At 38.1% G+C, this 19812-nt stretch overlaps 1 protein-coding gene and 1 long non-coding RNA gene across 2 annotated transcripts; one reads left to right on the top strand and one right to left on the bottom strand.

The window, feature by feature from the left end:
• Positions 1-112: 112 nt before the first annotated feature.
• On the top strand, positions 113-10847 carry LOC131246090 (probable serine/threonine-protein kinase WNK3). Its single transcript, XM_058245958.1, has 8 exons — positions 113-463; positions 5951-5988; positions 6128-6355; positions 7102-7325; positions 7400-7557; positions 8452-8641; positions 8741-8884; positions 8995-10847. Exons 1-8 carry the CDS (start codon positions 362-364, stop codon positions 10212-10214), a joined length of 2304 nt encoding a protein of 767 aa, XP_058101941.1. The 5' UTR covers positions 113-361; the 3' UTR covers positions 10215-10847.
• On the bottom strand, positions 7398-15268 carry LOC131246092 (uncharacterized). The gene is made up of 3 exons (XR_009171156.1): positions 14106-15268; positions 11272-11439; positions 7398-7531 (listed from the first exon to the last, which is right to left on the bottom strand). It is a non-coding gene; the product is annotated as an uncharacterized LOC131246092 (long non-coding RNA).
• Between the last annotated feature and the right edge of the window lie 4544 nt (positions 15269-19812).

Raw genomic sequence — 19812 nt, 5'->3', positions numbered from 1 at the left:
GCGACTTTGGCAGGAAATCCGCGTCCGAGGCGCAGGCAATTCACGTCGAACTTTAGATCCCCTCCTATTTTTATTTTTATTTTTATTTTTGTTCTTCTCATCTGCCCTCTGTTCTTCTCCCTTTCTCCTCCTCTTAGAAAACAACCCTCCTTTTAAAAATAGAAGAAAAAATAAATAGATTCCTGATTACCATATTTCGAAAACCTTTCTCCCTCTAAATGCTATTATATTCATTTGTCGCAGAGAATCATCATCAGATATTCAAATCAATTCTCATTAACATATCCTTCAATCTAATCTCCATAAATGATTATTATAATTTCCCAGCATTGTAAATCACCTCCTTCATACTGAAAAGGCAATGCCGCCTGTAGATTCCTTTTCCGAATGGGATGAGTTGGACGAGTCGGATGGTTTCCTTCGTGAATTTGCTGAGATTGATCCTTCTCATCGATACGGTCGTGTCAGTATACATTCTACTTATTCTTCAATTTCTTTTATTATTATTATTATTATTATTATTTAAATTTCAATCTCTCATTCTTTTTAGATTTTTGGATCCAAACGTTTTATTCTATGCCCAAAACTTTTTACAGCTGATTCCTGTTTTTGCTTTGTACAAGTGGGGCCATGGTATTGGCCATCAAATTCATTGATATTGTGGGCCTGCCCACAACGTGGATTGGCCATCTCCCGAATATAAATGACCCATCAAATGTACAGTCAAGAAAGATAATTCAGCAATGTTTCACATTCAAACTGCAACAACGCAGATATCCTGTTGCTAGGATCTTCCAATCTGAGAGACTTCTGGTTGATTTGCCACCCACCCAAAATGTTTAATATGTCGGTACCACACCATGTATCACAACCCTTGCGATATGGAAGCATTGCAGGCATCATCGGGAAATGTTGCATGTATCTTTATGTAATGCATCACAATCATGTTTCATGAGGTAAACATAATCTTGTGGAATTTTACTATGTAACTTCAATAGATGTTAAAAGACACAATATTACACACTTAGAACTTAAAAAATAATAATAATAACTACGCCTGGTTTTCCATCATTTCGAGGACAAAACTGTGTGCTGTTAAAATAAATTATAAAGGATTTCGTGTTATTTAAATTTAATACAATACACGTGACAAACACAAACAATATAACACTAAAAAGAACCAAAAATACACTGCATTTAGATCCACATGGAGTTATGAGGTTTCTCAAACTCGTTGTTGTCCCTATCCCTACCTTGCCGAGCATAACACTACTACTTCACCTATGATGCAGCCTATTTGAGTCAAAACCATGACACACACACACACACACACACACAAGTTGCAATGACGAAATTGGTAACATTGAACAAGTTTGATGAAGGGGCACATTCGTTACAACTATGAAGATGAAAACATTGAATGAGAGGATAATCAAGCTACGTGATTTAGAGCATCTCGTTGACAAATCAACAAATGTCCTATCAATTGAAAATCTACAAGCGGCTCAGCAAGGTCTAGATATTAGCCTTCAATGCATATGCTGTCATACTATCTGAGATAATCTCAAAGCTAAAAAGCAAATTATCTATTCATTGCTTGAAAAATACTCAGATTGCTTTTATTATTTATAGACTTAAGAGAGGGTAGTGGCTGGCCTGTAAGATGCAGATGATGGTGTTGGGGGGATTTGCTGAGCAGCTATGTGCAGATTGTTTTCTAAACTTGGTGATTTGCAAGCTGACGTAAGATGTGTGATATTAGTGATGGCTTTGGGTTGATGGTCAACTGGTGATGAAAGACTTATCAGCAATTGATGATGAAGGTGGTGATTGGGTAAAAGGTTGGAAATGAAGGTGGGATCAATAGTTGATGATGGGCATTGGGTATTTTTTTCTTTATTTTATTTTTATTTTTGATGGATTGCTAGTGGCCTTCAAAATTTTCATTGATGGGTTTCCTAAAGAGTTCCCTTTTTTTTTTTTTTTTTTGTGTGTGTGAAAGATAACATCACTTTATTAAAAACCGCTAGTGCAAGATCTGGCACAAAGAAAATTACAACCATAACAAAGCATCTAGATTACAAATGCCCATAGAAATCAATCCGGACACCCAACCCTTCACATCTATCTTGACCCTCCTCGCTACCTCATCAACCGAGCCCTGTTTATCATTAAAAAAGAGCAGTTGTTCCTTTCCCCTCAAATGACCCAAAGCACGACCATTAGAACTAGCCACCACACCACCTAGTCTTCCTTTCCTACACCACCGTGCCAAGCCCATAGAAAGCCTTCTATAGATCCCGACATCACCCAAGCGGTGTTGAAGAGGCCTAGGAAGATGACCCACGCCTCCCTAGCAAAAGTGCAATGAATGAAGAGGTGGTCAATCAATTCAACATCTTCAATACACAAACATTGGGGATCACCATGGATCTTTTTGGAGGTTATTAATAGTAAGCACCTTCTTTCATCCCACAAGCCAAGGGGCTATGTGAAAGGATCTAACCAAGAAACATCCCAATTTGTCAACAGATGGAGTCCCTCTCCCTAGGACAGGGTGATGAAGCCTCGAATGGGTTAATAGCTTGACAACGTTGTTCGCTTCATCCTTCGAGATATCCCTCTAGCACGTTGAGGCCCAAACCGCAATGTTTCCAGTCATGGAAAAACAACAAGCTACTGTAATATTCCTATTTGGAGAAAGATGAACTAGGCTCGGGAATAAGAGTTGAAGTGGCAAATTGACACTCCATCTACCCTCCTAGAACCGAATGCGATTACCATTCCCCAACAAGAAGGATACCTCCTCTTTAAACTCAACCGTCACCAAAGACACCACCCTCCATAAAGCGGACATCCTGTAGTGGGAGGAATCCTTAATCCACCATCCCCCCTTCCCGAGCCCCGTATTTAATAGAAATAAACTCTCTCTGAAGCTTCCTTCTTCTATAGAGAATCTCCACAACCATTTCCCAAGAAGGACCAAATTCATCCCGTCCAAATCTTTGTACCCTGCACCCCCTTAAGGCCATAGGTTTACAAACCTCTTCCGACCTTAGACAATGAAAATTGTAGTTGTCCTCGACTTCGTTCCAAAAAAAAAAATCACATCATAGTGTCATCAGTCTATCCAAAGCCGACTTTGGGCAACAGAAAAGAGACATGAAGTAAATGAGTAAATTTGAATGGGCAGCCTTCGCGAGTGTAAGACTTTCACCCAAAGATAGATGGCGACTTTTCCATCTCGATAATTTCCTCTCAACCCTTTGCAAAACCTTTCCCAAAGGTGTTTAACTGGCTTGTCGATGCAGACATTAAGGTTGAGATATGTTAACGAAAAGGAAGCTGCTCCGCAACCAAAAACATTTACAAACCTAACAACCTCATATTTCGTCATTTGAATTCCCAAAATCTCATTTTTACTGAGTTAACTTTAAGCCTTGAAACAACTTTAAAGCATATAATAATCTTATCTGTATTTTCCACCACCACTTCATCTGCATCACAAAATAGGATGGTGTCGTTGGTGAATTGAAGATGGGACATTTGAATACTCACATTTTCCATATCAAACCCGTGGATAAGACCAACCTCTTGCCCTTTATCTAGCATTTGACCGAGAGCTTCTACAACTACCAATAGGAATGGAGAGAGAGGATCACCCTATTTAAGGCCCTTGTCGCCTTGAAATAACCTTTAGGGGACCTGTAAACCAAAACGGAAAAATCCGTTGCATGAACACATTCTTGAATCCATCCCCTCTATTTCTTTCTGAAGCCAACCTATGCAACATGTAGTCCAAGAATTCCTACTCAACATGATCAAATGCTTTTTCCGTATCTATCTTGGACACAACCCCTTTCCGATCATCCCTATGCCAAGTGTTGATACACTCATGGGCCATGATGATGACGATGATGATGGAATGTAGGGATGACTGATGAGTGTGCCCTAAGTCCATTCTCATGGTATGGACAGTGATATGTCGAATGGGTATATGCGGTGACGTGACAACAGAATGACCCTTGGATCTATACTACTCTAGTGACAACCAATGTTGAGGTGTTGGTAATATTGGTTAATATTATCGTAACACGTCTCCGATATGATAAACATGAGGAATTATAAAATGCCCTTGTGCTGCATGATATATCGCAATATCAATGATATATTGCAAATGAAAGATCCTGAAGAGGCTCGGCTCTGCTCTGCTCTCCCTCTCTCTCTCTCTCTCTCTCTCTGACATTTCACATAAAAGAGCTTTAAACGCTCTGCCCATGTGTTGCCATTAAAGAGGGGAGTTATATCAACTCAAGCTGTGTATGATGCTTAATACACCGGCACTTAGAAATTATACATGCGGCATATATATTAACTAAAACTATACCAATTAACTTGTGGAACCCACTGTTACTAAGCCTCAATCGCAAAATCGGTTTGTTTGAACAATCCTAACCTTTGATTTTTGTGGACACTTGTTTGTTGATATAGAACTATTGGATATTTCATTCTTCACCATCCAATAAATGTCCACCAATTTGATTGTCAAATGATGAGATAAGCCTTTTTTTTTCTTTTCTTTTTTTCGTTTTTTTTTTTTTAAATTTTTTTATTTAAGGTTACGATGCATTTAAGCTACAAAAGATAATCTGGACAGTTGGATTTGAGCTACTTGTATGCCACATTTACAAGTTTGAAGTAATTTCCAAATGGTTGTGTAGCATCCATGACGCGTATTAGAATAAAAATTTTTTTATCATCATTTATATGGTACTTTGTCTGCTTATGGCACTTAGAAATTGTACACATGGCATGTATTAACTCAAATGTAACAGACCATATTGTACAACAAATTGTCACTTAAACACTATCTAAAGATCAAACTGTTTGAGCAATCATAACTTTTGATTTGTGGACAGTCTAAAGATTATTTTATTTTTCATAAATTTTAAATTATGGAAAAAGTAATTTTTTTTTAAAAGTTTAACACATCACTTGTCAACATCCATGATCCATCCATAGATTTAAATAAATAAATAAATAAATAACTGATAAATATTTTAGAAAACAACATATTTATTTTTCAATTAAAATAGATTTTTTATTGTGTTTTTGTAATCTTATATATTTAAAAACTTCGCCAAAAAATGGAAAAGTTTGGGTGAATGGATAGATTGGCCAACTCAACCATTATTGAAAATTTACTTCTCAATTACCAATTTTAGGGGAGAAAATGGAGGAAAATAGGATTTACCAATTTTCCCCGATTTCCACCCCCAAATCTTGAAATTTTCAACCTAAATCCATGCAAATGCATGGAAATCATTCATAGACATTGATTTAAGTTCAAATCCGCACTACGATCTTGAGGGAAAAAAAAAAGGACTTTTCTGAAAATTCTCACCTTGAAACTTTTGGCCCATTTTGAATCACAAATATTGAAGAGAACTAGTACAAATCTACCTTAAATCCCAAAATGTCTTTTTGGAAGATATCCCTTCACCGGCAATAATATCATCAGTATCGCTGACACCATGGACTGTATATACTGGGCTCGTGGCGATATAATATCTTGTTGTCAGTATATCGCAGATAAATCGGCAATACACACAATAGTATCAGTGATACGAGGAAATTTTCAGTTTTCGTGAAGTATATATATTGCTACTGTGGCGATATTGATACTGTCGGCAATATTCTTAATAATATTGCTGGTATCTGGAACAACGGTTCCAACTCATATGTCTATGATGAGTCCCATAACATAAATGGTTTGGACCACTAACACTAGTCCCCAATTGTACGAATTGAAAACCTGAACTTCCTGTACACACTCTTGGCATGGATTTTAATTAGCTCTCAACATGCTTGATCTAAATAGCTTTTCCTTAATTACCTGTATAGATATCTGTCTCATGGCATGCTTTTTGCTTTGCTTGTTTTACTTTAGTATCTAGATGTGTTGGGAAAGGGCGCATTCAAAACAGTGTATCCTTCCTACCTTTTTGTAATTCTTACTTAATTATGTTGTTCTTTTGATTCAAATTGAAGATATGCCCATATAGAATTATGAATGCATGTGGTTATTACTGGGAATCTGTGTCCTTCACTGGTAACAATTTTTTAGCTATAGAGCTTTTGATGAATTGGAAGGCATAGAAGTTGCATGGAATCAGATTAAAGTAGCCGATGTCATAAGGAGTACAGATGACTTGGACCGTCTGTATTCTGAAGTCCATTTGCTCAAGACTCTAAAACACAAGAACATAATCAAGTTTTACGCCTCATGGGTCGACACCAAGCATGGCAATATCAATTTCATCACCGAGATTTTCACATCGGGAACATTGCGTCAGTGAGTTCTCTTCTTCATCTTATACGTTTTTTATTTATTTATTTATTTTCTTGTCCATTTTTTTGGAGGAACTAGATGCCAATATATGCTTTTCATGGAGTATTGAAGCAGCAGTGCATCCACGTTACATGCGGCATGTACGGACATCGATGCAAACTGTCAAAATTGTAGGCCCTACTATGGCTGGAGCGTACCTTGAGAATCTTATTGATGAGACAATCCTAATGTTCAATTTGTAGATCAATTCGAAGATTAACAGTGGAATCTTCGGTAGTCTAAATTCAATGGCCATTTGTGATTGTTCTATCATGAAGGAAGGGCCGTGATTTTCAAGGTCAAAATTGGTGAGCATGTATGCTGCATGTAATATAATTAGTTGCCACAATATTAGCATTTGGCAAGCACAAGTTGAAGTCTGGCTATTGTTCAAATATCTTTGCCGTGTTTGGTTTCATAAGAAAATTGAATTGAAAACACTCATTGTATCAAGAGGAAATGACAAAAAATAGTTACTGGTGTTTCCTAGTATTCATAATAAGGAAGTATCCCACTATTGCTCAAATTGAATTTGCACACCCTTCAACTTCTAACATGATTTCAATTTCGAGTCCGGACCCTTGACATGAATGCCCGCCAACGAATTCAGAATTTAGTTATATCACTTAATCATACAAACAGTTACAATTCAACTAGATAGTGCATCCAAATGCACCTTTATGTTTTTGATTGGTGATTATTCTTTCTAGGTATCGAAAGAAACACATGCATGTACATTTGAGAGCTTTGAAGAATTGGTCGAAGCAGATCTTGGAGGGCCTTCTTTATCTCCATAGTCATGACCCTCCGGTTATGCATCGGGATTTGAAATGTGACAACATATTTGTTAATGGAAACAATGGAGAAGTGAAAATCGGTGACCTTGGATTAGCAGCCATTCTTCGCCAGGCTCATTCAGCTCACAGTGTCATTGGCAAGTATTTCCCATCTTTTTGTTGAACTGTCAAAGGATTTTGGGAATTCATGTCTTCATAATTGTGATTGTAGGGACTCCGGAGTTCATGGCACCAGAGCTTTATGAGGAAGAATACAATGAGTTGGTAGATATATATGCTTTTGGCATGTGCTTGTTGGAGCTTGTGACCTTGGAGTACCCATATGTTGAATGTGCCAATGCAGCTCAAATATACAAGAAAGTAACATCAGTAAGGTTCCTTAATCTCAATTTCTGACCTGTTTCTGTTTCCCTGTTGTTGCAAGTTCTAGCTATAAATTTATGTGTCCATGCCTTTTTATGTCTCTGTTTATGCTATCTTATCTTTTTGCACATCTAATCTGTACAAACCTCGTGCAAAGTGAACATAAAAAATCCCAAAGTCCCATTTATGTGTTTATTGTTTATACTTTGGGGACAGTTTGAGTTGATTGCAGAGTTTTTATGGATTTTTTGTTTTTTTTTATTTTTATTTTTTACATGTGAAAAAATGACAGATTAAGGCTGGAGTAGGGACAGTCTAATGGACAGATCGGGACTGAGATATACGTTGATTGGTGGATTCACAGTGGACTAGTTATCTGTTGGACTGGTCCTAGGGTAAACTGGACAGCATGGGGATTTTTAGAATAGCATTCTCATCAAAGAGTGGACCATTATATTATCATAAACATGTTCAAAAAAAAAAACGGAAGAAGAAGAAGAAAAGAATGCATATTTGGAATGCTTGCATTTTTCTGGATTTTCTGGATTTTTTTTAAAAGAATTTTTCAAGCAAAAAAATAAATAAAATAAAATAAAATCAACTGATATGGGGGCGTATCGGCCGTTACTCCATATTAGTAACGGTGGTGACTGTTACAGCTACTGTTACCAATGCAGAACTTCTTGTTTGGGACCGTGATCACTCTGTAAATGCATCTTATACTTTTTTTTTTTTTTACAAAATATCTTTGGTAATGGAAAAATAATCAATACACAATTACCCCAATCTAGATTTCATAATGAAATTGAGGTAGTATGAGTCGCCTTCTTAAGACCTAGTGGTGCCAAATATCACATAGTAGAGTTTCTACTTGCCATGTCATTTCTTGCTTTTGAACAGGGTGTCAAGCCTGCATCATTGCAGAAGGTGAGGGATCCTGGAGTAAGAGAATTCATAGAGAAATGTATTGTCAATGCCTCTGAGAGATTAACTGCGAAAGAATTACTAATGGATCCTTTTCTTCAATCGGATGGAGTCAATGAGAATTTAGGCAGTTCTCTGCAATGTCAATCTGATCTGAATTACTCAGGTAAATTTTAAAAGAGCCTAAGAACATAGATGCCTATTTATAATTTGGAAAAGTAGAAGCTTTCAATTGGTTCCTCACAATCTAGCACGAAATATGCAGATGATAGTTGTCATAGCTCCAATGCAAAAACTACCTTAAGGGTTAATGATACCCTGCCTTGCGTAAGTCGAGACTTCATGGTGGAAGGTGAAAGAAAAGATGTCAACACTGTATTTTTAAAACTCCGAATACTAGATTCCACTGGTACACACATTTTACTTTTTGTCATTCTAATTTATTTAAGTTTCATTTCTAACCCATGTCATGTTCAGTTGCATTTCTTTTATGACACCATTGCTTTTGTGGGTTTATAGGTCATATTCACAATATCCATTTTCCATTTGATATTGAAGCGGACACAGCAATAAGTGTTGCTAGTGAAATGGTGGCAGAGTTGGACCTTACAGATCATGATGTAACAACCATTGCCACAAGGATTGACTCAGAAATACAAGCTCATGTTCCAGAATGGATACCAGGAGAAGCTCTCGAAGATAGTTCTGGTGATTTGGTGTCAGTTTCAGACAAATGCGAATCTGAAGATAAAGACGAATGTTCCACATTAATGAGTGATTCGAAGCATCCTTCAGGTGGTTTCATCTTAGAACAGCTTCCATCATGTCGAATGTATCAGTTTGATTCCCCCAACGAAGGCAATGAAGGCTCTCCACTGATGCACTGCAGATCAAATATGTCATCTGAAGTAGATCTATATATCAGCGATGGCTGCTTGAGTGGAGTTTTTGAAAGGACAAACTCTCCTGACAATCACGAGAACAGAGGAGATAATCCAACTATTATAGATTCCCAGAGTCAGAAGAATGATCCTAGCTTGTTGACTCATAGTAGCACAGAGGATAATGATGCCTCAACATGTTTGGAACAGGAAAATGCAACATGCACTGAAGAGGTTCGTCAAGTAAAGAACAAAGCTGCTTCTCATGTTTATTTTCAGTTGAATGGTGGTGAAAATGGTGGCATTGTGGACCTGCACACTGGACATGGTGCATCTTCATTTCACGAAAACCATGAAGCAGTTACTGAGCATGAGATAGAGGATATCAAAATGATTGCTAGGAAATTGGAGGATCTGTTGCTGGAGCAACATAAAGAAGTTGATGAGTTGAAGGGAAAGCATGATATGGCCATGACAGATGTTATGGAGGGACTGACTCCAGAACTTCAGTGTCACACTTTAAATATGTGTCACTTGAAGGTAATTGATTGTAAGACACACAACAAGGTGCACTGGCAATCAGGATATTCTACAGATCCCCGTTCCCTCTTAGTCTTACCACCAGAAGATTGTCCATCTCACTTCTGCGATAGTCATGTGGATAGAACTCTGGAGGATACTCTAATTGCACCTGCTGGGCCAAATAAGAGCAACAACTCAGCAGGAAGCTCTAAATTTCTTCGCATTGTTGGTGAAGTTTGGAAGCAGGCGTCTGTACATGGATCAAAGTTTTTTGAAGGGGATATTAAGTCTTCCGATAAGGGTATTGCTATAATTTTGGGAGAAGTGATGCTTTGATTTTGGGATATCATGTGCTGAAGCCTAAGAGATGCAGGCGAACACGGCAACATGAATGGATATCCTATGGCAGGAATTCATCTTGGACTCTCCCAGTAACTTTCGAGGTTCTGCAGTGTCATGTAATAGATTTATTATTGATCATGTGATGCTGCCAGAAGAGAACAGACTCTGGTCAGAAGTGTCCTACTCTTTAAGTTCAATAATCTTTCTAATTAAGTTAAGCTCACAGTGGGTATGATCCATCTAACTAGGTGCTGGTTCCATTTTGAATCATGCTTCTTGGTTGTTCATATTCTGCTAGCATTTTTGAACAAACATTTCCCAACTCCCACACCAGAATCTTTTGCCGCTTTTCTCCATGCTTCTTGCAACTATAGCCCTACCAGCAGTTTGCTTTATATAAGTTTGTCCAGGCCCGAACAAATGCCTAGCCATTTTTCAATGAGCTTTGGCAACCTTGCATCTTTTGTTTTGATGTGGTCCCATCCATATGTATATTGTACATATATGTTCATTGCGAATCATTTAACAACACTAGTGATTTTAAGGTAATTTTTATTGTTTTGTGCAATTTGTATCTTAAAGAGAGTCATATTGGGAATATTTTCTATAGAAATATTTTTGCCTTTATTAACTTTGGGTAGTTTTTTACACTGGATTATATGGCCATGGTCTTTGAATAGTTTAAAGAGAAATGAACCCATACAATACCTATATGTGAACTTTCACATTCACTCGCCTCATTCCTGCCATTGTGTCACATATGTAGGAAATACAATCCTTGCAAAATGTGGACACAACCATGAAGATGACTTGGCAGGAAGATAGGATCAATCCACATAATTGGTGCACCACACCTGTACTATGTTGAGTCATACGGTTGGCTGTCTATTGATTTTGATGAGTGGATTTCCCTCATTTTCACACCAGGTGACCAACTTAGTGTGTCTCACCTTGTATTATATTGTTCCACATAATCATCATTATACAAATCTTTCAAAATAAAAAGGTGGAAGGGAATGAATCCAAATCTGTTGAGATGGAGGTCTAATACCTGCCAAGCAGTCAAGCAACTGCATTAGAATGAGAGATTATCATGCATTCGGCCCATCAAGGACGTCTCTACACAAGATGGACCACCTCTCGCCTTGGGACCAGTCTCCCTTGAGTGATTTCACTTTCGATTTCAAGCCATTGAGTACAGATGCCTTCCTTGGGCTACCTGTAAATCAAAAAACAAAGCATGAAATTCTTCTGCATAACTAGCAAACAATCTATTGAAGATTCATCCAAGTTCAACTTTGTCCAGCCAAGGCTAGGGAAACAACATTTTACCCATTTCGATGGGCTTTGCAAATGTTTCGAGTCAGTTTCCGTAGCACAGTGTGTGTGGTTAATTACTTATAGAAAGAAATCTCAAGAATTTTTATTTTTCAATTTTTTAAAAAGTTGTAGACCAATGTCAGGGATCTTTTCCCACAACCATCTCAGTACTTTTGGAAGAAAATAACTAAACAGCCGTCTGGTCTGAGGCTTTTTGGGCCTCTTATCTACCTAACTATGCTGAGGACTTCCATATGGGTTAGCATCCAGATTATTAAAGCATTGTCCCCGGCGCTTACCAATTGGTTGCCATAGGCATCGTCATTCTTCCTTTCCCAATCAAACAGCCACTTGAAGTGATCAACAATTCATGCATTACTACTACTATTCTTGGAGTTGATCAAGAAAGTATGCCATTTTGAGTCTAAAGGATTCTTTTTTATTTTTTGCATGTACATGGAATGAATATGATTTGAGTGAATTTGGTTGAAAGACTTTCGAGGTCCTTTTATTGTTAGTTACTGATGATGAGAATTACATTGTAAGGTCTATCTTGTCCGGATCTTCATAAATTTAAAATATTATCATAAATATTGCATAAGTTGAGATATCTTATTCATAAGCCACTATGCATGGTGTGACTATTGGGCATATGGTAAGCCTTTAACATGGGACACGCAGTCAAAGAAAATTTAGGGGAGTGATGCGCGACCAAGTGAGGGACCTTCATGATAGATGATCGGGATTATTATTCAAATTTTCTATATTATTGTTTACTGCCATTTTTAGCACACCCATATGGATCAATGAGATGCCACTGTGTTGGCACTACGCATTTAATAATGATGAAATGTTACTTGCGCTTAAGGATATCTTTTACACCACTTCATTTAGAGATATGTCATATGCCAAAAGAAAAGTGGTGCAGAACCTATAACACCCACGTTCTTAAAAACTCGAGTATATTACTCGTTTTCCAAAAACCCAAGTGTTATCCTTTAAATATAATCCAATTTCACACACACACACACACACACACACACACACACACACAAAAACACACACCAGAGTAAACCTATACATCATCCACCTATCTCAGCACCCATTAAATATGTTTTGATAGTGTCAATGGCTATCGTAATGAGGTATAACCTCCTAAGATTGATCAAAACACTACGATAATTAAGCATAGTTGATAGAAAGAATCTATAATGAATATTTCACAATGACTATCATAGTAATAAGACAGAGTTCATCGCATACATTAAATGAATTTCACAATGATATATATATTTTTTAAGTGCATGAATGCATGCATATGCTCATAAACCTGGGGATGCTCATCCAGCCGGCAAAAAGTTGCACAAGGAGAACTACCCACCTGGAAGAGTACTCAAAGGTACGCCCAATGAGAATTAGCCACCTGAAAAAGACCATGCAATGAGGACACCCAAGGCAATCTAATCTCCTGGAAAAGTGCTCTACGATACGCTCAAGGAGAACTAGGCACCCGGAAAAGTCCATGCGAAAAGGATAACCTATAGTAGTTGAATGCACACGATAATAACTTAGGACCACTCGGTAAAATACTCTACGGTACAACCCATAATGCCTTGAGAAAATTTTGTGTGTTATATCCACCAACGCATACCATGAAATGCACGATTAGCCTAACCATTATTATTCCAATTGCAAACAGCCATTTTAAGAAACCTCAAATGTCACTATGGGAGCTCATCACCTACCATAGGCCAATAAGTCGGGCATAATATCTCATACCACCATCTTCTGCTCATGAGACTCCAACAACTAAGATGTTTAATGATAATGTCTTCAACTAGTGGCCAATTATAGTTTAGCAAGTAGAATTTATCATCGCAAGATTATATGAAAATGGTCTATCAAAGCCGCTAGGGTAAATAGTGCATATAAGGATGCAATAAAAAATTATTATCCCAAAAGCCACATAGGCACAAATAATCCACAAAATGGTAAGCCCACAACATAATTTCATTTAATCCATTATACAAATGACCATTAGTTCGAGAACCTTAAAATATAAATTTAAAAAAAAAAAAAGAAAAAAAAAAAGAAAAAAGAAAAAGCCATCCAGTGATCAACAAGTGATAAAACAAACAACGTACAATATCGAAAGTAGTCACACGTGCAAAGTATTCATCTTTAAAAAAATGAACTGAGCTAAATATCATGATATAGAAAAGTTTAAAGGGTAATCCTCACTTCTCAAGTCGGGTCCGCTTTTCAACGTTTGTTGGAATATGCATGCACACTTTAGGATCAAGTCCTCTCAAATTAGAATTGCAAGAGCTCGGCTTGGATTGCAATGACACTCATGCTCCTTAATGAAGCGTGGATTTGAGTGTGGGAAATGGGAGAAAATAGATTCCCTTTATTGAGTTGGTTTCCAATACAACTCAGTACATATTTCACAATTACGAAGATATTTGGAAACCAACATTTCCTATACTTCAAATAAGGATTTGTATCAGCTTTTCTCAACCCAAAAAAAGATTCAACTCTAAAATTCTTGAGATTAGAACTCACCAAACTCGATTGTTGACTGGGCGACTCAACTTTGAAACCAGGCTCAAATAGTGAGTGGAAAACAATATTTCCCTGATACTAAACATGACCGACTCCGATTTGCTGGACAGGACAACACATCATACGGCAGATTCAGTTATTACCGAGTTGACTCAATTTAAGCTCCACTAAACTCAACCCGTGTTGACTCGAGCATCTGCCAGAATCTGTCCCCAAGCAAACCCAAGATGTTACTGGACTAACTCGACCAACAACACCGCCCCAAAGTGGAGTCCAACTCAAATATGGATGTGGTGAGTTGCTGAGTCTCTGAGTCAACTTGGTAAGGCCACATGATCCTCTTCCCCTCTTCTATCTTTCTCCATTCCTCTTCCATTCTTTCATCTTCTTCTCTTCTGTCCAGCAAGGTTTCTGGACCAAAACTTGACCTGATTCAATCTTAAGTAGAATCTTCTTGACTTAGCAACAACTCGAACCAGCGAGTCACTCCCCGACCTTGATCGCTTCCAATAGCTTTATCACAGCCCACATAATACTCTCTCCTTTTACTCAGGGAAGACCCAGACTGAGTCGGAACTCAATCCAGCCATGATCAACTCAACCCAAGATCCGGCCCAACTCGGTGAGGCACTAACTCGAACCCGATCTTGAGCCCTCTCTTACTTCTGATCTTTCTTTCTTGACTCATCTTCTTCTTTCTTCTCTTTTCCACACACTTCCAGACCAGAAGAAGTCTGGACTTATCCCCAGCGCTCGACTCGAACTGAGTCGACCTGACCCAGTGCGACACTAGCAGCGGCGTAAAACTCACTCCCTCTCCTTCTGATTTTCCTTTCTATTTCAAGAATGAGCTTCCCTAAAATGTAGCTTATATAGCCCCTCCTAAAATCATTCTAGAGTTTTCAAATGCAACTAATTGCGGGATTAGTTACATTCGACAACGAACTAAATGGGTTGATCATTAACGGCTACCAGAACCCTGTTTACATGGCTCTGATCAGCAACAAGGGATAGCTTTTTGGGTTACTGGCCCACCAAACGAGTGGCTCTGATCAGCGAATGGGCTGCTACATTAGCTAGTGAGTTGCTTGGTCAAATGAAGAAGATAAAAAAGAATCGGGTGGCCGACATTTGGATTTAATGCCTTTAGATGGTTTGGATGGGTCATAAAAACCTTGTGGGGACCACCTTTTGGACAGCCGTGATGCTTCACTCGGTGGGTTTCCAAAACTGATGAGTCGGGCACTTTTTCTCGCGCCGCATGGTGAGTTCTCATGAAACCCTAATCCGTTAGGAATGGAGCTTCTAGATTCATTGGTAGGGTTATTTACAACATATAGGATCGATCAGGAGAGCCAACGAAAAGCTCAGATTTGATCAAATGTGACACTTTCCTCGCCAAGTTGGAACCCGTAGAATGGACGGTTAAGATTACTCGAATTGGTGGGCTGAGATGCATGGATTCAGCTTCTAGTGGATCGCCAGCAGGGCAGTCCGAAACGGAGTTTCTCTTCTTGGCACATCGTCGCACGCAACAATGCTTGTGGATAGGATTGTTCACATGTTTGGATACATCCACATGTAGAAGTTTCAGGATTTTGTTCAGAATCCCCAATCGGACTCGATGGACGGTTCAGATCATTGGAGGAGTCCCGGATGGTGGGCCATCTCGTGATAAAGAACGGACTCCGTCCGTTTAAAATTGTGCACGACGAGAAAAAGAGGGGAGAAAGAGGAAGGAATTCCTCCTTTTTTTTAAAAAAAAAAAAACGGGTCAATGACTTGTAGACCCGGACTTTGGTCCGGTGCACAACGAGTGTGCCACCCTTGGTGCCGGCACACCACGAGTATGGGGCCCACAGTGATGTTTTGTAAAATCCACACTGACCGATGAGTTCCTTGTCTCAATTTAGGTCCCCAGACCAATGATGTGGCAGATCCAATAGCCTAGGTGGTCCCACATCAAATGAATTTTGGTCTTTAAGTGTTGATTTTTGTCGATCCGACGGTTAGATTAATTCTAATCTGAACATCGACGGTCAAAAGACCCTAAGGGATCATATGTATGTTCAAGATCATTTCTACTACAAATTTCTCAACATAAAATATTACTATCTTAATAATGTAAATTTAAGTTACTCTATGATAAATTATTTTATTTTTATTTTACATATGTATATATTTTTAATCATGTTGTGGGTCCCTCTCTGAAAGTAATTAGGGTTGTCCATCCTTTGATTTTATACTATTTAAATATTTTAATAATAATATTATTATTATTGTTACCTGTATATTATTATTCATTTATCATTTTATTGTATTATTATTACACATACATATATTTAAGATGGATCCTTACTCTTGCTCGGGTGGTAGACTCCCAGGAGTTTCAACACCCGGTCAAGGGTTCGAGCATCCATAGGCGGTGAAATTCCACTAGCGTGAGCATGTGTAAAAAAAAATAAAAAAAAATACATATATTAAAGATGTGGGACCTCCTCTTCATGCTACATAATTTAAGATTAGGATTACTTAGCATAAAAGTGGGCCACTCCTAGTGAATGTCTAATTCCCAATTCTCGATATCCAGATGGTTCAAATAATTCAACAGTTGGATCGCTTGATTTAAGAATGGAGATTTCTACCAACGATCTTAAGGTTCTTAGGGTTTGTCCAGATGAAGATCTATGTTTGAATTAGTGGTCCGATGGTCTAAGTGTGATGATCAGGTGGTAGACCTTCAGGTTGGACCCGATGAATGGTGGATTTGGTGATTTATGACTCAAAATTGATACTTAAGGTTCAGTTTTAAGAGAACGTGATTATACATACTAAGAATCAATAGTTGGAATGGGCGGATTTTGAATTATCAATTGATGGCGAATAACGTAGGTTAGGTGTATACCTTCACACAAATTTGCTAAATTGAACTACAATGGTAACACCCGAGTACTAAAAAGTACATGTGTTACAGAACCATACACACGTTTATAGATAAGACGCAACGACAAAAGACATATAACCCTAATACATGTGGCACGTATGACCAAGGCTGTGTGCACAAAAAGACTATAAAAGACCTTCCAAGACAAGGATCTTATTACAAATTCAAATATGCTCAACAATATTATCTCTTACAACCCTTCTAAAATGGGAGATCTTCCTAGAAACGATCGGTGTTTTCGCAGTGATTACGAAGATTTAAGAAACGATCATTATCAGAGCGAATGGGAAGCAATAGATCTGTGATCAATATGGGTCCAATGAGACTGATCCTATAAGATCTACAATCTCCATTATCATGCTAGTAAGAGATCTGAAAATGGTTTCTGACCCCCAAAGATCTTTTAGGCCAAGTCAGGATGATCAGAGAACAATTGTGCACCATGATTATCAAGAATCCTGGATTAGCAACAAAACTTGGTGAGGATTTTTCTGCCTCCCAAAGCTAAAAAAGGAGCATGTGACAAAGAGCTTCGGGCCCATGCTTAACACAATCTATTGCACAATACAACGCTACTTTTATCTTAGATTTTAGTTCCTCCACTTCTGTCCAACCATGTTATAGAACGTCTGAGGTTTAGGTTAGCCTAGATCTCTATTGTCCAACGCCATCACTGCAGTACATGTAATAATATAAAATCTATGACCTTCCATCGTTGGATCCCAATCAACTAAATCCTTACTTGGAAGATCACACCATGGTCACATCCTACTGACCAATCCACCTCAATTATTGTTTCAATAGGCAATCGTAGGTGTTTATATATCATCTATTTCTCTACTTTATTTTCTTTGTCCATCGATTGTACTGAGCATCAAATATACATAAATAAAATTGGTTTTTTAACCCCTTTAGTTTTAAATCTGTCAATCTTGATTCTATTAAGAAATATAAGGTTTGCAACCATTAGTGAAAAAAGAAGTCCTGAACGCAAAGAAAAAAATCATTCCGAAGAACTAATCCCTACCCTTCTAAAATCGCTTGATCACTATAACCATCGGTGGTTGAGAGGGCGGCCGATCCCATGAGTTCTATCTTAATTGGTTTATCTTATTATGGGGGCCATCGGTGTTTAATCAAACTTTGAGTATGACTCTAGCATGCCTGCATTATCCTAATCACACACATTAACTAAATACATGCTCTTGTTAACATGTGTATTTGATTGAATTGCACAAACATATTTTTTAGCATGCATGGTAGGACCCAGTGAGCTACCTTTAGTATTTTTCAATAGAATAGGATGTTGTCTAAATAAAAATGGCTAGTTCTATTCTTGACACTGCAGAAGAGCTACAAGACGAGCCTCGTCGGTTTAAGCTTGTAGACATGGATGCCTAAACACTTGTGAGTTTGCTACGCACTTCCTTTGGATGGAAGGATACCTACAACAAATTGTCGAGGGCACTAGGACACAAGTAGAGATCTTCGATAGGTCAATCAATAGTTTCTTTAAGAGACTTTTAGTGAATATGAATTACCAATTTTTCCCCATTCCTCCATTGGAACTAGAAGCAAAATGATCGACATAACCCCCACAATAGCCAACCGAATGGAATTCCAAGATCATCCTATACCACCACCATTGGTGGTAAGGAGAACTGGTCGAAACGGCTGACCATATGACCGGTCGAAACACATCAACTCCCAGAACCCTTATGTACCCTGGGGGTAATTTTCAGTCGGTGTCGACAACCTTAGAGGACAACCAACTGCCCAGCCAATGTCATTTAACTAGTATTTGCTGAGAATCAAGGGGGATAACCTCTAGTCGGCCCACCCATTTAATAAGGATTCCAGAGAGTCAAATACTAAGGGGGGTAACCTTTAGTCGCCCTAGCCATTCAGTAGAGCTACTAGAGAGCTAAGATACCCGGGGGCAGCCTTCAGTCTTAACTCCTCTAACAACCATTAATCAAGCGGTGTAAAGACCATACCCTGCACAATTGTAACGATGCCTCAATCAAGACAGCATGATAGGACCGCAATGGCTGCTCAGCCGAGATGATGTCATAGGACTCATCCACAAGTGGGTCCAGCCGTATGGTCAATGAATCACTCGATTGATCTACAGGAAACCTTACCCCATGATTGAACCTAAGGTTTAACAATCCCAAGTGCAGGGCTGTGATGTCGTAATAACTCAGAAACCGAGATTGTACCCACAAGGACTTATAATTGTGCAATTTTTGGAACACTTTAGAATTAGAGCTAAAACTAACTTGTGAAATTTGATTTTAAAAGTAATGATGTAATTAAAAAGGAAATTAATAAAGATAAAGTACTAGAGTACTAAGGATCCACTTATAGCCATCCTTAATATTTAATTCACTTGATTCAATCATATACCCAATTGGAATCGAAATTCATTTCTATCCAGCTTGATAATAGGGCGGTTAAATCATCATTCATAAACTTAAAATAGATTTGAACTTCAATTGAATTGGTTCCCACTAAAACACCAAAGTATTGATTACAGATAATTCAAAACATCTATCATGCTCTTAGTCTACGATATATCAATGGATTTTACAGATTAAACCCTTACAAAATAGATAAGCAATTACTCTTAGCTTTCCTAACTATCAAATGTGGCCGTAGTCAACAATGGATCAAAGTAAAATAGAAATAAACCTTTATTCTAACCAAATGTCAATGAATCATTCAACAATAACCAATTAACTCGAATGAAAGTAAACTAAG

Source organism: Magnolia sinica, chromosome 5 (assembly GCF_029962835.1).
Source record: "Magnolia sinica isolate HGM2019 chromosome 5, MsV1, whole genome shotgun sequence".
NCBI lineage: Eukaryota > Viridiplantae > Streptophyta > Magnoliopsida > Magnoliales > Magnoliaceae > Magnolia > Magnolia sinica.
The sequence above is the reverse complement of the archived record's forward strand: the minus strand, read 5'-3'. Positions and strand labels throughout refer to the sequence as shown.